The sequence below is a fragment of the Chrysochloris asiatica genome, unplaced genomic scaffold (genome assembly GCF_000296735.1).
Source record: "Chrysochloris asiatica unplaced genomic scaffold, ChrAsi1.0 scaffold00057, whole genome shotgun sequence".
Taxonomy (NCBI): Eukaryota; Metazoa; Chordata; class Mammalia; order Afrosoricida; family Chrysochloridae; genus Chrysochloris; species Chrysochloris asiatica.
This window is the reverse complement of record NW_006408575.1, coordinates 2847104-2865760: the sequence shown is the minus strand read 5'-3', so window position 1 is coordinate 2865760 and position 18657 is coordinate 2847104. Positions and strand designations below refer to the sequence as shown.

The 18657-nt window shown below is 49.8% G+C and overlaps 1 protein-coding gene across 2 annotated transcripts in view; it reads right to left on the bottom strand.

Annotated features, from left to right (window-relative positions):
• Nucleotides 1-218: 218 nt before the first annotated feature.
• Nucleotides 219-18657, bottom strand: part of PPARGC1B (peroxisome proliferator-activated receptor gamma, coactivator 1 beta) — a 137432-nt gene continuing 118993 nt past the window's right edge. The window contains exons 4-12 of one of the 2 annotated variants that reach the window (XM_006863867.1): nucleotides 18182-18298; nucleotides 14828-15965; nucleotides 13755-13791; nucleotides 13078-13142; nucleotides 12037-12817; nucleotides 8650-8725; nucleotides 6416-6537; nucleotides 1091-1245; nucleotides 219-319 (exon numbers count right to left, since the gene is read on the bottom strand). In XM_006863867.1, the coding sequence (XP_006863929.1) occupies nucleotides 219-319; nucleotides 1091-1245; nucleotides 6416-6537; nucleotides 8650-8725; nucleotides 12037-12817; nucleotides 13078-13142; nucleotides 13755-13791; nucleotides 14828-15965; nucleotides 18182-18298 (2592 nt within the window). The remainder of the gene's footprint in view (nucleotides 320-1090; nucleotides 1246-6415; nucleotides 6538-8649; nucleotides 8726-12036; nucleotides 12818-13077; nucleotides 13143-13754; nucleotides 13792-14827; nucleotides 15966-18181; nucleotides 18299-18657) is intronic. The other variant, XM_006863868.1, reaches the window with a different exon arrangement.

Here is an 18657-nt window from a genome sequence, read left to right as displayed (position 1 = left end):
CTCACAGACAGAAGCAGCTTTGTTCAATGTAAACATTGATTTTTTTTTTAAAGGGACAGCAGTTTCAAGTCTCTCTCTCTCTCTCTCCTCTCTCTCACGTGTGTTCTCTCGCGCTCGCTTGCTCTCCTTCTCATAGACTTAATTTCTTTGAAAACGTAAACATATTGGAAGGGCCTTGTCTGAGGTATTGAGGTATTCCTCGAAGGTTAAGGCTGTTATCAATGCAGGCTCTGCTGGGCCTCCTTCAGTAAGCTGTCAAAATCCATGACTTCGTACTTGTTTTTCACTGACGTGGGAAGGGCCTCTTCTGAATTGGAATCTGGGGAGTTGGTGAGAGGAGAAGGCAGTGAGCAACTGAGAAATGTCAGCCGACCGGAACCTATGCCACAGGGTCAGCCCCATGGAGGGGATGTACCCAAGGCCTCAGGGAGTAGGAGTGAGCACAGAATGAAAGGGCCTGAACTAGAACACCTCAGAGCTCCTTGCCAGCTCTGGCACCCAGTAATCCTACTTCCCCTAGCATCTCACCCATGCCTTCTAGGTTGCAGGAGTCACACAATGGGAGCAAACAAAACTAGAATGCCCTCATCGTAAACAGAGGGAAACTGAGTTCCATAAATGGACATGTAATCAGATAGAGCCTTCTGGGTCTCCTGACCCCCAGCCATGGAACTACATCAGATGGTTTCCCCTGCCCTCTGCCAAGTTACTCTTTCCTAAACGTTACTTTTTCTCCACCCAACTTGTCCCCAAATGCAAGACCATGGTGACAGCACATTTTCAATGGTCTACTCAGGGACAAGGCTGCTCTGTGAGGGGTGAGTCATCATAAAATGCCCGCTCATGAAGGCAGGTGGCAGCCGGTCCTGTGAGGTAATGGAGGCCTGAATGAATCTCTCTTTGGTATCAATCCTGGCACAAGACAAGAAAAACCAGAGACTAGAAGAAAAACCACTCCAGGTGAAGTGGTTCAAAGTCATACCAGTCAGCACTTTGGGGCCTGGATGTGAAGCCCGGATTTCATTAAAGGAAGCTACTATCCCTCATGCTTTGGGAGTTGCTGGGCTCTGGCGCGGTCTCGTGTGCTTACCGTAGTCAGTGTATCTGGGCCAGCAGAAATGCCGGAGCCCTCCATAGCTCAGCTGGAAGGAGGGCTCGTTGCGCTTCCTCAGGGCAGCGCCGTTCCTCAGAGAGAGGGCAGCGTGCTCGGAACACCGGTAGGTGATGAAGCCATACTTCTCGCCTCTGCAGGGAGGAGAGGGGACCATGTCACTGAGTCAGTGTAGATGATGACAATTCCTACATTGACCCCTGCAAGGTAACAACAGCAGCTAATTTCTTGACTGCCAGGTGTCAACCACCACACACAGCCTCTGCCTTCTTCAGAAGACCCTGTGAGGTGGGGATTGTTGTCACCTCTAAGTCACAGAGAAGCAGGCTCTGTGGAGTTTAATAATTGGCCCAAAGGCAAAAGGGTAGTGCAGGAATCCAAACTCAGACATTCCTGACATTAAAGTTGATGCTCTGAACCTTCCCTCATTCCCTCACTATTCTTGTCACATCTCCTCTCCATCGGATCACTCCCTGGTTGAAATTCAGTACATTCTTCAAAGCTGGCCTCCGATACCACGTTCTTGACTCTAACTTGGCCTTCACCTTACCTAACATCATTGGTACTTTGTACACATCTTATCCTTCATGGGTGACATCTGTTATAACAGTACTGTTGGGTTGACCCAACTCAGGATGTGAAGGAAAATCATGGGATTGCGGTTGTCCTTGGCCACAGTGATTTCTTTAAATACGCTTATCACCCAAGCTGAACCCCAAAGAATCCACTGCAGGTCTTCAGTGGAACAGGGAGTGAAGGAATTCACTGGAGCCAGGGTCTCTAAGCTAGTAGGTTGTGGTCTCTAAGCTTCTTAGCAAGAAGCAGCCACTTTGTCACTGTGGGGAAAACCCACGTGAGCACGGTGCCAAGGCAGAGGGTAATGGTGAGGACACTTGAGGCCTAAAGTCAGTTTCACAAATGACAGCAGAAAGAATCCTGACTGATACATATACCTGCTAACCTATAAACTCAAGAGCAGAGAGGCAAGGTGGCGCTTCCCACTGCTAAGGACAGGCTCATAGCTAATGTTATAATAAATGTTCAACAAAGTCACGTTTCTTGGCATTGAGCCAAAACCAGGTTGGAATCCTCCTGCCTCGTTTAATGTCTAAAACCAGTACTCTGCCCCAGCCTTTTATCTTTTTAAAGATCTTGCATGTGCTTTTTAAATTTTCATCAAATTGGCCCCACTTTTAGAGATTAATTTGCTCCTTTTGTTGAGTTTCTAAAAGCAATTGTTATTGTTGTTGTTGAGAATACACATCCGTTCAACAATTTCTACGTGTACAATTAAATGACATCAATCATGTTCTTCAAGTAGCACAAGCATTCTCACCCTCCTTTGCTGAGATGCTTGTCCTTCTGGAACATAAACTCACTGCCGCCTAAGTTTCCCATCTAATCCATTAAGCTGTTGTAAATTTTATCCCATGTAGATGTTGTTGTTGTTGCTAAGTGCCGCTGAGTCAGTTCCAACTCATAGCAACCCTGCATAGGGTTTCTAAGGAATGGCTGGTGACCGTGAACTGCCAACTTTGCAGTTTAAAGCGATCTTGTGGTCCAGTGTTTATCCTACAGTGCCACACCAGGACTCCTATAGAGATCATTGTTGTTTATTGTTAATTGCTGTTGAGTAAGTTCCAATTCATAGCGACCCTATACAGGATTTCCAAGCAGCGACGGGTGGGTTTGAACTATTGACCTTGAGGCTCAAGCTGACATGTTTAAATAACACAATGCTCAAGGCAGACCGTCTTCACTAGTCAATCTAAATTACTACTTGGTTTTAAGAAGATTTCAGGGATATTTGTAAGTGTTTAAGGTTTAACGATGATCTCACAACAATAATTTCAGGGTCTCATCCAGCCTCCATGGCTCCAAAATGTTTGAATTCCATGAAGATGAGAAATTCTGTCCTGCATTTCCTCCCTTTTGAGTAGGTTCTTCTATAGAATCTTTTATCAAAACATTCAATAATGGTAGGCAAGCACCACAGCTCTGTGGTCTCATGACAAAGGAGGCATTTGTTCATGGAGGCAACTAGACCTGTATTCCATTTCTGTCACTGATTCTTGATTCTCTTTCTTCCTCTATTGCTCCAGGAGAATCAAACTTATTATTTTGGTTTGGAAGTTCACTTGTAAGCTTTTAAGACCTTAGGAACCACACAATGAACTAGGAGGTAGAACAGAAGCACTAAGCATGATAAAAGGCTAATGAACTGGTGGCTGTCCCATGAAACCATGACTCTTAACCCTTGAAATCACAAAACCACATTCCATGAGGTGTTTAGTTGTACACAAGTAGCCTCACAGCAGCTGCTCTTGTTTTGTGTATGGTGCAGCGATTCAACTGATATGGCTCTTCTAACTATTGTTGTTAAATACTGTGGAGTCGGTTCCAAGGCTATAATTTTTTACAGGAGCAGAAAGCCTCATCTTTCTCCTGCAGAATGGTTGGTAGATTCGAACTGCTGACCGTGAGATCAGCAGCCTGACTGGTAACCACTATGCTACCAGAGCTTCTAGCTACAGTCTTTGTATAACTCCCACCAAATAACTGGGAGGGATCCAGCAGATGGATGTTATTTCCTCGTCTCCTAATGGGTCTGGGTAAGAGAAGATGGGAAAAATGCTGATAAGATTATATGATTCTGTTGTGAGTGACTGTTAACAGGGTTAATTGTGACTGAAAACTTTGAACTCTAACACAGAGATTGGTCAATTTTGTCATCCTGCTGGATATAAAGTGAGCCATCTCAGAAGCAGGAATTGGGGGCGGGGGATCTCATTACCATCAAGAAAAAAGCGCCAAGAGCAGAGTGCATCCTTTGGATCCCAAGATTGCTGCGTACTGAACCTCCTTGGTCCAGAAGACAGCGGAGACAGTGAGAGACAGCAGAGAGGCGGCCGCACCGAGAATACAGACACAGTGGTAGGCTTCTCGGCCCAGAGTGAGAAAGCTGAGTGTATTCTGGCAGAAGGCTCATTTTCCCATTGGATTACTTCCAGGCACTTAATCTAGGGAGCTAGGTTTGCTGACCCACAGAGTTACAGCCCATCCCTATCGGGCTGAGGCTTACTCGTGGAGTGGCAAGCCTTTGGCAGTGCTAACAGCTTTGTAGCAGTACCAAAGCAGGGCAGAGGTCAAGGGTCCTTGTGGCTGAAAGGCCAGGGGTCAGAGAAGAGGCAGCATGACTGAGAAGAGGCACTCTTGACCAGAAGAACTGTATCCTGAGCATTTCTGATCATGAACTGTAACCGGTCACCTTCATGAGTATTGTCTATGAGTTCTGTGCAGCTACTACAATGAGGTATTGAAGCCAGCAGGGAAGTAGACAGGGGAAGCTGGAGCTATGTCTGACCTCTACCGCAGAAGGATCAGCCTTGGGCTGATGCTGAGTTTGACTTCTCCTATCCCCTTGTGAAGTCAGAGGTCAGACGTGGCCTCTATGCCATTTTTATGGGTTAATATAAATAGATCTAGCACACAATTTTTGCCAATTCCATTTTTCATAGGTGTAGTTATTGACAGCAGTTACATGGATCATCTATGCATCCCGATTTTCAATCAATGCGATATTCCCATCAACCTTAAACCAAAATTCAGTGCTCCAGGCTCCTCTGTCTTTATGGGTTACCTCCATTTGATTCGTTAAAGACCTATTGGTGTGCAGACTCTTACTTACGTAACTGTTTATTCATTAACATTTTAAAATAATTTTAAATTCAAATTTAAGACTGTTATTAACTTAGTCTGTAGGTATAATGGGAAATAATTGAGGAAGATTCCCAAACTGACAGTTTTTGACACTTCAGTTGTCGATTTATATGCAGGCTGCTCTCTTCCCAGGTCCCCTGATGGATGAAGCGCTGCTTCCCCATTGAGGGGGAACAGGAGACCTGGGACTCTCACTGCACAGGACCAGGTGGACATAGACCACGCGGAACTTGAGGTGCAGTGAGCTCCCAATGCAAGTGAGCTTGAGGTCAGCCACAGGTGTGTGCTGCTCCCGTCTCCAGCCACCAAATCAGAAGCACATTCATGGGTTCTAGTTCTGGCTCTGAGGAGCCCTGGTAGTATAGTGGATTATGAGCTGGGATGCTAACCACCAGGTCACTAGTTCAAATCTATCAGTTGCTCCATGGGAGAAAGATAAGGCTTTCTGCTCCCATAAAGATTTACAGCTTCAGAAACACTATACAGGGGTGCTAGGAATTGGAACCAACCTGGTGGCACATGATCACCACCACCATCAGTTCTGACTCTGCCACACTAACTAGCTATTCATGTTTTCTGAGTTCCCCCAGAAAGGAGAGCAATAGAAAGGATGAGTAGAGCGTATTTGTTACAAAGTTTAATAAGAGAAACTGTCGGGCACTGTTATAGATGGATTGCCTGTGTGTCCCCTAACTCCCTCTGAAATATGTGTTGGAATCATAACCCATTCAACTGGGGCTGTAATCTCATTTGGATTAGGGTTTTTTCTGTTATGTCTCTGAGGCCAAATCATTGTAGGGTGTGTCCTAAACCTAATCACCGCTGAGTTCTAAGGAGCAGCCCCCAAAACAAGCACAAATGAGCAGATGTTGCATTAAGATCACCAAGGAAGTAAAGCACACTGCAAGAAAAGAATCATCCGACCCCCCTAGACCTGGCACCCTGAATTCAGACTTCTAGTCTCCTGAACGATGAGAAACTAAATTTCTGTTCTTTAAAGCCACCCACATGCGTTTTATCTATTACAGCAACACTGGTGGTGGCTGTGTGCCGTGAAGTCGGTTCCGACTCATAGCGACCCTGTACAGGGTTTCCGAGGCTGTAAATCTTTACAGGAGCAGAAAGCCTCATCTTTCTCCCGCGGAGCAGCTGGTAGTTTTGAACTGCTGACCTTGAGGTTCGCAGCCCGATTTTGTAACCACTACACTACCAGAGCTCCTTACAGCAACGCTAGGAAGCTACAATACACTCCTTAAATAATCAGATCTTGCTCACTGCTATTATTGGGGTTGCAGCACTGTAGGATAATCACTGGACATCACGGTTGGTTTGAACTGAAAGATTGGTGGTTCAAACTCACCAGTTGCTCCTTGGAAGTCCTATACAGGGTTGCTATGAGTTGGAATCTACTAGGTGGCACTTATCAACAATGATCACCCTTAAAGGGTCCTCTCTGGGGACTGGGTCTCCATGTCTACGCTGTGGGTTTTGGTGAAATTTGTTTCACAAACATTCTAGGGCATCTTCTAGGACTTTGCCCCCCCCACCTCACCCCCACTCCCAGAAGGACTTAACTGGACTCACCTCTTGCTTCTCGTCAGCACCTGGCACTCTACAATCTCGCCAAACACCTCGAAGCGCTTCTTCAGCTCTCGAGAGCTCATGTCGCTGGAGAGATTTCGAATGTACACAACCCGGCCTTCACCCTGCTCAGGAAGGGGGGATACAGAGGAGTCCAGTCACTGCCTGGCATCTTGGGTCCCCTTGGTGGTGGATTCCATAGTATCCTCATCCCCAGTCTTGACACTTTGTGGGGCTGGAGGCCGAGAAAGGGCAGTAGGACCTGACGTGATGGGAGGAGGGACTGGGGAGTGTCAGACAGGGAAGTGATCCCCAAAAGTAGGCAAGTCTCTCTTTGTAGGACTTGGCAGAAATAGACTGAGACTAGGCTGAGGAGGGAGAGAACTTATCACCACTCATATACTGGAACTGTCAGGAGCTTCCATGTTTGTCTCTGAGTCTAAGACTTTGTTGTTGTTGTTGCTGTTATTGTAATGGCAAGGTGTTGGGGGTGGTTCCGTGAGGTACAGAGAATGGTAATAGGTAAGGATGGGGAGCTGGGTGGCTTTCCGGAGTCACTGGAAGGAAAGGCAAATGGACGGGGCATTGGGGGGATTACAGTCATATGCCCACCCGCTCTGGTTCTGCCAGGGCGGAGTGTCTGAAGGCACAGTGTAGACACTGGGAAACAAAGTCACCTCCAGGCAAGCCTTGTGCTATGTCCCAGCCCCTAGAACAGCCTGACTGAGGGGGGAGTGGGGAGCCCAGGCAGAAACCACCATCTCCCCATTTGAGTTGGTCCAGCTAAAGCCACGGCTGCTGGAAGAGTAGCTCTGCCATGCTGGAGATCCTCCAACCTTTCTCCTAGAAACCTGTGCTCTCGTGGGCAAAGATGGCAGTTGGGTTAGGAAATGGCTTTCTTTGGAAACAGGTCACAGCCATGGACTCTCCAGTCATTCCACCCCATGCTACAGATGTCAGGGAAGAAAGTCCGGGCCCGGGGTCTGCAAGCAGGACTCTGCTGTCAAGAGTCACGTGAATTGAGCGCCTAACACCAAAGCATGTATGTCTAGGTTCATTTAACTCATCACAAACACTGCCCACCTCCAGTTCCTTCCTTCATAAAGCTCCCTCCTACCTCTGCCCCAAACACTCTTCCCCCAAGTCTTTGCTTGGTTGGCTCCTTTCATCCCTCAGGCCTCAGAAGTTTTAGAAACCCCCTCCTTGGCCACCTAGGTAAAATGTCCTCCTCACCAGTCAAAACACAACTTATCATTTCAGTCACAGTACCCATTTCAGAGCAGGCATGCCTACCTGTAATTATACAAGCTTGCTCCCCCGTTTTGAACCTACTGTTTCCCTCTCCTTTCAGTCCCAACCATGGGAGAGGGGGCCACTGTCTGGCTGTCCAGGCCCAGAGAGTGCCGGGCATATGCTAACTGCGGAGTGATCTAACACGAGCTCCAAGATGCTGTCTCGGCAACTTGCGGTTCTGAAGACCTGCTTTCACACAGCTGTGTGACTTTAGGGTGTGCACCACTAGAAGTACCACATTATGGGGGGATATTAAGTGGGTGTGTGTCTTTTGAGGCGTCTGTCCTACTTTCTTTCCCCTCCTTGCTCGTGACTCAGAAGGGCTCCGTGGGGCAGTGTGGTTTTCATAGGGTGGTTTGCAGTAGGTTCTCCAGGCTAGCCCCCAAAGCCAGGACCTGTGGACCAAGGCTAGGCAGGAGCTGAGGAGGCAGGTGGGAAGGAAGGGGCAGATCTCTTGGTCTCGCTGCTCTGATGGGGTAGGGGAAGCCTTAGGAAGCACATGGCCCAACTCCCTTGTGTAGAGATAAATAAACTGAGGCTCGGGGAAGAAGGGAGACCTGCCCAAAGTCACAGAGAAATTGGTAGCCAGGCTGTTGTGGGTGGTGGAGCTGGTTTTGCTCCCCTGCACAGCCTGCTTCCCCTCTGCCTCATAGAGAGCCCTGCAACGAAGCCCTATGTCACCAGCAACGACATGCTTCATGGCCAGTCTCGTGGCTGCACTTTTCAAAGGGCCACCCTTTAATGCCCTCTGGTGATCTTTGAACTTTTCAAATGAAAGAAAGAAAACTGATGTTCTGCAGGCCTCGACCCTCCTTCCCCAGGACACTGCAGTTGAGGGGCTCACCAGCCTGCCTCAAAGGGCTTCGGGCCCACGAAGCCCCAGCACCTCCTGGTGCCCTGCTGGTCCCCAGTCACTCAGGGCTCCGGGGCCCCAGATCACTTACAATGGCCTTTTCTCGCCGCTTCCTGGCATGCCGGACGCTTGGCGTTCCGTCTGAGCACGGCCTCCTGCTCTCACATCTGTCAGTGAACAAGCAAAGCAGAGGCACTCACTCTCGGGAGGGGGTGACAGTGATGGGGCAGGGGTCAGGGTCCCCCTAGGAGGCAAAGGAATCTTCTCTGGGGCTCACGAATGATAGCAGAAATGCTTTAAGTTCCTCCTGCAGAAAATCAGCTTTACCACTCGGGCAGTGACAGCCAGGGCAAGGTGGGCCTGCACACTGACCGGCACCTCTCTGCTTTCCTCTGCCAGCCTTTTAAAACCTGCTGTGCCATGGGGAAGGAGTCCAGGGGTGCCATGGGTTAAGTGCTGGTCTGCTAACTGGAAGGTCAACGGAATTGAACCCATCCACCAATCCACAGGCAAAACATGAAGCAGTCTGTTTCCTTAAAGATTTATAAGCTTGGGAACCCTATGTAACAGTCCTACATGGTCCTGTGGGGTCACTGTGAGTCAGAACTGACTTGCCGGTTTTATGTACAAAAAAGGTACAAAGAGCCCCTTTAGATCTATTATTTTATTTGATCTACTGAAAAAGACCTATGTGGCCTTTGTGGTTCCCCATTTTTCCAGATGAGAAACCTGAAGTTCAGATTCATTATGGGGTTTGTCTGAAGCTAGAAGGCTGGGAAGCCAGAGCTGGGAGCAGGTCTTCTGATTCTAGGCCTACTGCTTCCACTGGTTGGTCATGGACAACCCCTGCCTAGCACAACTTCCTGGACTCAGTCAGGGCACCAGGCTAACTGAACAGACCATGAGCCTGCGGAGGCCCCTGGTTTCCCCATCAGCAGCCCTACTCGCCTACCTGTGCTGCCTGCACTTCTCCACAGGGACAATTTGAGGGGTGTGAGTGAGGCAGGGCTGGCTGGTCCTGACTCTACTACATAGTTAGTGTCTGTGTTCCCTTGGGAAAACAGCCCAGAGGCTAAGAACATGGGTGCTGAGTCAGATGGCCTGGGTTTGAATTCTGACTCTTCCAGCTACCTGCCAGGTAGCCTTGGACCAGTTACTTAAATGCTTTCAGCTTCAGTTCTTTATCTGTAAAAAATGTACCCATCATCTGGGCCATTCGTGAGATTAAATTAGAAAGTGCCTGTAAATGCTTAGCCTAGGAACAACTTTAATACATTTCCCTATTTAATCTCTCTGAGCCTCAGCTTCCTCAACTATAAAACGAGGATAAGAAACAGATGTGTCGCCCAAGTACACCTGTGAAGCTCATATAGAATAACCAAAGGGATATGACTTACAAACTTTAAAGCAGCTGCTCCTTGGAAAGCTTGCTCTTGTTATGTGCCGGCAATTCAGTTCCGACCCACAGTGACCCTGTATAGGGTTTCTAAGGAGCGGCTGGAACTTTGTAGTCCAGCGCATTAACCCGCTGTGCCATACCATACTCCTTATACTGGGTCATAATGAGTCGGAAGCAACAACGAATATTATCACTCTCCATTTATAATATTACTGGGAGACCTTCCCCACCTGAAAAGCTTAGAGCAAATGGAACACATTGTGGGACTTTGGATTCCTGTGGTTAAACAAGCTCAAAATCCTTCTTATTGATCTCTGTTTGGTAGCTGAAACACAGGCAAATAAACAGTCTGGAGAAGGCTGTTTACTAGGTTTATCAGGATCACCAGGTACTAACCTTTGCTAGGCAACTGAGCAGAAACCAAATTGTCCAACTAACTATCTCAGTGAGCAGAAAAAGTCAGCCTGAGCCTGGCCCATATCTGAGAAGAGAAAAAGGAGAATTCTGAGGTTTCTAGAGAGGTCCCCAGCTCCAGTCTGGAGAGCTCCTGATACCTGCCTTGTAAGTAAACAACCCTGAAGGTAAGCCTCCAGCTCTGGCCTTGGGGGACTCACTTAACCACAAGGCACCTTGCTTTAGCAGTTACCACAGAGGAAACTGCTAACCATGAGAGGGAGCAACTTAGTCACAGCCAAGCATGGCCAGAGAACTCTTGACTGCAAAGGGCTATAGGGCAGGTGCCATCACAGGGGGATGCAGAATGGGGTCAGAAGAGAGGCTCAGGGACATCTGATGTAAGAAGATGCTAACTGTTGGCTTCTGGTTGTCTTGTTAGAGCTGTCGCTAGGGACTCTTATTTTGATAGTTCAGGGCTTCTTAACCTGAGTTTCTGGGGCATCTGTGAACCTCTTGAAATCACGGCACAGTCCGATATATATGTACATTTTAATAGTGAAAGGGGCCTTTAATAGAATTTTGAAACACTTATGAGCCATTGGTGTAGCTTGTAAACATCTTTTCATATAAACACAAAGCTGCCTTTTTCTAGGATAGGATATCTTTAAGTCCTCCGAATTCTGGTCTCAAAATATGGTACGCTGGAGACATCTCTAGGAAACTTGTGAGAAATGCAAATTCTGCAGGCCACATCAGACCTATTGAATCAGACAGTGGAGTCAGCATGTGTTTTAACTGACCTCCAGAGATGTTAACTGCATTGTTCTTGACCCAAGAGCACCATCTAGTGGTCTATCAGGTAAACCTAAGGTACAGGCTTCCTCTTCAAGCCTTCCTACAAAGAATCAGGCCCTGTGTGATTGAGAAGCAACCGGCGGCCAACATATGTGCCAAGCTCCAGTTTTTCTACCCAGCTCCCTAGGTGAATTTTGGGTCGACTCCTTCTCCAATCTGGCTCAGTGCGGAAGGATGGTATAAGTCTACAGGCTTATGATGCATCATTCCTACACCAAAGTAGGGGAACTCTTGGAGGTGGCTGCCTACTGGAAGTCATGGGAGAACTAGGCAGGACTGAGAAACGGGCATAGATGTTCCCACTGCTTTAAATCCAGGTGTTTCCCGCCCCCAACACAGATTAGAATTAAGTCAATCTTTCTCTGACGTGTAAATGCCATGTAGTTTTTAAACTGCTTGGTGCTGTAGAATAAGCAAGCACTGGACAACTAACCACTAGGTTGGTGGTTCAAGCCCATCAGCCACTCCTCAGAAACCCTATATAGGGTTGCTATGAGTCAGAACCAACTAGGTGGCACTTAAGAACAAATCATTTGTACAAATACAACAGCTCAGCTCAAGTAGGGTGAGCTGGTTCCGACAAGAGGCTTGATGTCTGGAAATGAGTTTAATTTCTCTTGGAGGTCAGGGACTAGGGACATGCCTGGATGTCACATACCAGGCTTGGTTGGCCTCCAAGACTTGCTCACAATTCCTCCAAAGAGACTAGACTTCAAATTCCTGGCCAGGATATGCATCACACAGGGAGATGCAGCCCAGGAACCAGGGTCCTCAGTTGTCTACAGCTCCCCCCGCTGCCTCTCCCCACCCAGAAGCTACTGTCCATACCTGAAGGTCCTCCGTGTGGCTGGTGACCGGGAGCGGCAAGAGGAGGAGCCAGAGCTGGAGCGGCTGCGGGAACAGAGCGGCCGATTGGCCTTGCTGGGGGGACTCTGGTAGGGGCAGTGGTCAGAGCGAGGGGGGCTGGCCCCTGAGTCCTCCTCATCGTCCTCCTCCTCCTCTGGGAGGAAGCTGCTCTCACTACTGCTGCTGCTGTCCTCAAAGACGGTGTTGTACTCGGGGCTCTTGCATGAGGCCAGGTCTTCATCCTCTAGGGCGCTTCCCAGGACCCCAAAGTGCTTGGTGAGGCTGGCGCGGATCTCGTGGTCTCTCAACAACATACTGTCCTTGGGAGCGGCATTGGCATCCCAGCTCCTGTCGTCTTCCCTGACACAGGCTGGGGCCTCAGCCCGCGGGGCACCTGGCTGGGGCCAGTCCTCAAGGTGCACCCCAGATGGCTCCCAGGACCTCAGCACCTTCCTCTGCAGGGCACCCTCCGGCTTCAGCACCTGGCAGTAGTCATGATCTCCGAAGGAACAGGAGAAGGGACGCTTCTGGCCAGCCTGGGAGGCCGGCAGGGCCGCAGCATGCCGTAGGTGGGACAGGAGCTCGCTACGCTCTGGATGCTTCTTTGGCAGCTTGTGGGCAGCCCCTGGGGTGACCCCGAGCTGGAGGCTTTCAGAGGAGGGGAGGCTGGGAGCTGTGTCTTTGCCCAGGCTGTGCTTGATGTCAGGCTTGAAAAGGTCCTCCTCTGTGGGCTTGTAAGGGGGCGTGGTTGGTGGGGTGAGGCCTACCCAGACAAGAGGAGAAACACATGAAGTGGAGACCAGTCACTTCTCCAATGGACACTAAGACCCTCGTCTGGGATGGTCACTATTCCGTCCACCCAGTGTGATGGCAGGCATCACTCGCCGATCACTGAGGATCTTAACACCCAGCATGCCCTGTGGAGTGATGATGGGGTCGGCCCGAGGTGTTGCTCAGGATGCATGATTTTCTACCAAGGGGTCTTCCTCAAAGGGGACCCCACCAGCTGGACCCCTGGCTCACCTGCTGTTCCACAGAGTTCTACCGTCAAAGTCTGCTCGAAGTTCTTCTTGCCAAAGGGAGGGTCGCTGATGGGGCCAGGTAGGACAGAAAAGGAAGAGGCTGGTTAGCATCAGGCTCCCACCTTCCTGGGCACTCAAGCAGGGTGAGGGCAGGTTAGGATGGACTCCAGTCCCACTGCTCACAGAAATGGGGCCAGGGGAGAGTTTGCAGGGGCCCTGTCCTGACTGTCACAGTGACTCAAAGCGGAATCCCTCTTTTAGGAGATACAGCAGAGATTTGCTGGAGGTTGGAGAGGGAGAAGCGTCACCGTTTTACAGATGGAGCAACTGAGACCCAGTGTGGGAAAAGAACTTGCCCAACACCACACAGTAGTGTCAGCTCTTCCCCATGGAGAAAAGTCACTCAAGTGTCCCAGAGAAAACAATGTGTGGAATCACTTGAGGTCTTAACTCCCCATCTCTCCTTTGGGCTTACAGGGGACCTGCTTCTAAAGGCAAACTTCCCTCTCAGAGAGCCCGGCTTTGAGGAACCCACAGGGCAATCACGGCCAGGGTCTGGGGACCAAGCCAGGCATGAGGATTGACGGACTCACCACCCACCACCCACCTACATCCCCGCAGATACCCAACAACACAAAGTCTCATGGAATAAGCTACCAATGATTTCGAAAAATCTACCTTTGTGACAAGGCCAGCATGAGGCACCTGGGAGAGTCTGAAAAGGAGACAATAAAAAGAAAAAGAAAATAAGATTTTCCAACACAACAGCACGAGCGGATGTTTCTTCTCTGGAAGGGAACCCCAAACTTCCCTAGGAACTAAGCACAGCTGCTTTTCAGGCATGTGACCCAAATACAAATGTCCTTGCAATTTTCAGGGGAGGGTGCAAACAACTCAGATTTACCTTCTCCGCCCAAATCTTAGCAACAGTAAGGACTGATTGAAGCCAGTGACTTGCTTTTACAAAAATAGAGCAGGTGTGGTCTGAGGGTGACCCCTGCTGGCCAAATCGTGTAGCACAGTGTGAAGGGTTCCAGCACCCACGCTCAGCAGCTGTGTGTGTGGGTTTGAATCTTGGCTCTGGCACTAATGAGACAAATGCCGGGCTAACTAGCTGGGCTGATCAGAAAATATTTCTGTGCCTGAGTTTCTGCATCTTAAAACAGGGATAATAACAGGATTCTCACATAAGCTTGCTGTGGGGAGTGCATGGAAGTGATCTGCTAAATATTAGACCAGTGCCTGGTACAGTGAGCGCACAAAAAGATCACATCAACAGGATCCTTATTATCTTCACTATTCTCAGAGCTGGCAATTAACAAAAAGAACAACTTCACTATGAAGTTGAATTTATCGACTTCTGTCACATTACTCAGTAAACTTTCTTAATAGCACTTATCTCAACGTATAATTATCTTCCTCTTTTGTGTCCTTTTTTTGTGTGCCTGTGGTCCCCACTAAAACACAAGCCCCAAGAAGGCAGGCATCTTGCTTCTTGTTGATTAAATGGTGCCTGGCCCATGCGTGATGAAACACTCGTGAGACAGACGAGCATATCCTGGAAGTCTGTCCCAACAATCCCAGTGTACAGAAAGGCAAGTTGAGAGCCAGAGATAAGAGAGGACTTGCCCAGTATAGCACAACATGGGGGTGAGAGTGGGGGTGGGGGGGTGACACTTGAACACAGGACTCCTGCCTCTTGTCCAGTGGGGTTTACCCCACTCCATCCTTGTCCCCTCTCTTGTGACTACCTCTGGAAGAGAGCCTCGGGCAGCTGGGGTCCTCATCTGTATCCCCACACCCACTCTCGCAGGGGCTCTCCAGAGCTGGGATCTGGGGTCCCCGTAGGAGCTGCTGGTCTTGGCCACTCTCTTCATCTGCAGGGCTGCCCAGCTCCCGCTCCATGTCGTAGGCCTCGGGAGCCAGGCCCAGTGAAGGCAGAGCACCTTGGGGTTCTGTGGGGTGCAGGGGTTCATCAGTAAATGTCAGCCAGGGCCCCAGCTCAGGGTTCAGCCTCCTGGACCGCCGCACGGGACACACAGAGCTCTCCAGCTTCCTGCCCAGCTTGGTCCATGGCAGGCCACGGCCCTGCTTTTTGCTGCCCCATTCTTCCTCCTCCTCCTCTTCCTTTTCTTCTTCCTCCTCTTCCTCCTCTTCCTCTTCCTCTTCCTGCTGCAGCCTGGCAGACGAGTGGGCCTCCCCTTTCACTTCCAGCCGCAGTGGTCGCAGGCTCGGTCTGGGCCCCATGCTTTTGGGTGAAGCTGTGATCTTCACCTCTTCCACTGGGGCTGGGTGGCCAGGAGAAGCCTGGCTGTCCTTGGGGGGCCTAGGCCTCGGCTGGGGTGTGAGCGAGGCATAGACGGGCGTGGCCAGGCGGTAGGGTTTGCTGACATCACAGAGGACATCTTGAGCCAGAAGTTCCCTCAGAATGGAGAACTCAGCCCAGGAGGCTTTGGAGGGGTGCTGGGACCGTGGCCGGGCTCTGACCTGCTTGGAGGGGCTGCTGCAAGGCTTGGGGGTAGGCTCTGGGACTTGTGGGGGCAGCTTCCTCTGGGGGAGGCAGTAAGTGTGCATATAGCGGATCAGCTGCACCACTGCTTGCATGTCCTCCTGGGAAACCTGGGCACTGGAGCCTGTCCTGCCTGGTGCCGGAGAGTCCTGGGGAGAGGCTGGGGCTGGCTGGGGGCTTGGGCAGTCCTCACCCAGCTCCTCATCCTCCCCAGCCTGAATCTGGGGGCTCATGGGGGGTGGCGGCTGCAGGCCCCTCTCTGGGGAGTGGGCTTTAGCCTGGGGGCAGGACAGCATGGCGGTGAGATGCTTATGTAGCTCTGTGCAGCTCCGGCTCTGAGACTGGGCCAGGGGAGTCTTCTTGTCTTGGATGCTGTCCATCTAGAGAAGGAAAGAGGCCAGTGTCAGGGGAGGGGCCCACGCTGCTCCTCCCTGCTGCCCCATCCTTGCAGCCACTGGCGGGCCCAGAGTTTCTCATCGGGGACACAGAACAACCAGGTTTCCTTTACTGTGTCCTGGTCTCTGGCACATAGCCTGGCACTTGGTAGGTGCTTGGTCAATGAGGAATAAAGGGATGACCAGCCTCCTGGAAGGTCTGTCTGCCATAGATCTGGTTCCTGTAGACCCTTCCAGATTCACTGCCAACGTTTGAGCCCCCTCCCACCAGCATGCTCTATCCCTTCTGTAATGGAGCTGGTAAGTGCTTGGGGCTGGGCGAACAGCGGTTAGCTGGAAATGGGGGCACCAGGAATGTCTCTGGTACGATGGAAATGTTACAAAACAGGACTATGGTCTTGGTTAAGTAGTTTCTGGTTACAAGTTGGGCTGCTAACCTCAAGGTAAGCAGTTCAAAACTACCAACTGTTTCGCGGGAGAAAGATGAGGCTTTCTTGCTTCTGTAAAGAGTTACAGTCTCAGAAACCCTATACTGGATCTCTATGAGTCAGAACCAACTCTACGGCACATAACCACCACCACCACCCTGGTCTTTGTTGCACAATTGTAAATTTACTGAAGAAACAATTCACTGGTTTGTATTTTTAAAACAGGTGATTTTCTTTTTGAAAATAGCAGTTCATCCATTTTAAAATGCACAATTCAACTTGTTTAGTAAATTTAAATAGTGTGCAACTATCTTCACAATCAGTTTTAGAACATTTCATCACCTCAAGACAAACCAAAACACCCAATATCCATTAGCTATCTCCCATTAGGAATAACAGGTGAATTTTATGACACGTGATGTTCTGGTGTGGCGCTGTGGGCTAATGCATGTCAGACTGCAAAGTTGTTAGACCTGCAAGGTCAGTGGTTCAAGCTCACCAGCTGCTCTTTGGAAACCCTATACGGGGTCGCTATGGGTCAACCCGATGGCACTTAACAACAACAATGTTAAACAAAACAAAACAAAAACCAACCAACCAAACCATTCTGTAGCTTCCCAGAGCCCACGTGAAAAAGGGGAAGCTCCTTGGTCTCATTTGGAGACTGCAATCTGGTGACAGCCAGTCCCTCTTCTAGCCTTATTCTTCCCACCCACCCGCCTGGGGCAGGCTGTATAGTCTGCCGGGGGCCACAGTGGCTACCCTATGCCTCACCTCTCTGAGGCACTTCCTGTTGGCCTAACAAAGGGGCTCGGCTGTCACCTCTACTCTAGGGTGGAAAGGAGCCTGTGTTTCAGGGGCTCAGTGGGATCAGTAGGGCAGAGCACCTCAGGGGAGCCCAGCAAGGGAGAGGCTTCTACATAGAGACACCTGGGCACGAAACCAACCCCTATTCCAACTTGGCCCCTGAGGTAGGGAGCTGTGTGCACCATTTCCTGAAGGGACTGGTAGGGCAGGTTCAGTGTAGACCCTGAAGCTCAGGCAGTACAAGGGACTTGCTTTGATCCTGGATGTTCGTTCATAAGAGAGCTTTAAACCCACCAATGGCTTCCTAGAAATCCAAACTCTATACTGTGGCCCCCATGATCTGAGTTCTGTTTTCTTGGGTCTATACTGCTCCCTGCCAACACCAGCACCAGCCTCCTTACTGCTCTTCTCACCTGCCAGACGCCCACCCTCCACGTGAGTACGGCTGGCTCCTCTTCATCCCTCACTCTCAGCTGGCAGGTCACCTCCTCCAGAAGTCCTCCCTGATAACCCCATTTCCCCTGTCACTCCCAGTCCTGTGCACTCTCCAGCCCCTCGCTCTAATCACTTAATCATCTTTTTGTTTTTAAACTTGGATCTGTAATTTCACTAGATTATAAGCCCCAAGAGGAAGGACCACATCTTTTTTTTTCCTTGCTCAAATGCAATGTCTAGCACCATGTCTGCCACATAGAAGGCTCTTGGCCAAAAATTAAAAAGTACACAAGGGAGTCCAAGGATCTTTCTAGAACCCCAAACTAGGCTGGGTCTGAAGAAGGAATACCCATTCAGCCAATTACAAGAGGTGTGTAAGGAGCAAGGAGAAATGCTGGAAGCTGACTGAGGTACCTGACACCCCCTAACAAAATGACACATAATGTTCAATGTAACAAAAGTTGAAGGCTGAGTTCTCTGAAACTATCTGGGGTCCCGGGCAGCTTTTGGGGCAGGTGAAGAAATAAATACCTTGTTACAAGGTCGCTGACTTTTGGACCTGGAGCCTGCCTGCCTCCAGGTGGTTCCTTCCTTCTGGATGTCAGAGCTTGGCGTTGGGGAGGACGTGGCAAGAAGCAGCTTCTGCAACTGAAAAAGAGAAAGAACGGAGTGGAGCTTGGACTGAGCCACAGCCAGAGGACATGAAGAACCGCACCGTGGGGGGAGGCCTGGGCGCAGAGCTGGTTCCTCAGGACCACCACAGGAAGAACACAGGGAGAGCACTGAAGGACCTAGGATACTGTTCACAACATGACAAGGGCAGACAGCAGGTTAGACACCTGCTAGCAGACAACTGCTGCTAGACAGCAATCTCAAAAGTAAGTACCCGAATAAAATGTAAATCCATACAAGAATTAAGAGACAGTGAATGCCTATGACTTCAAGAATCCTAAACATGTCCTGGGTAGTATCTGTCCATTGTACTTGTTAAATTTTTTTTTTTTTTT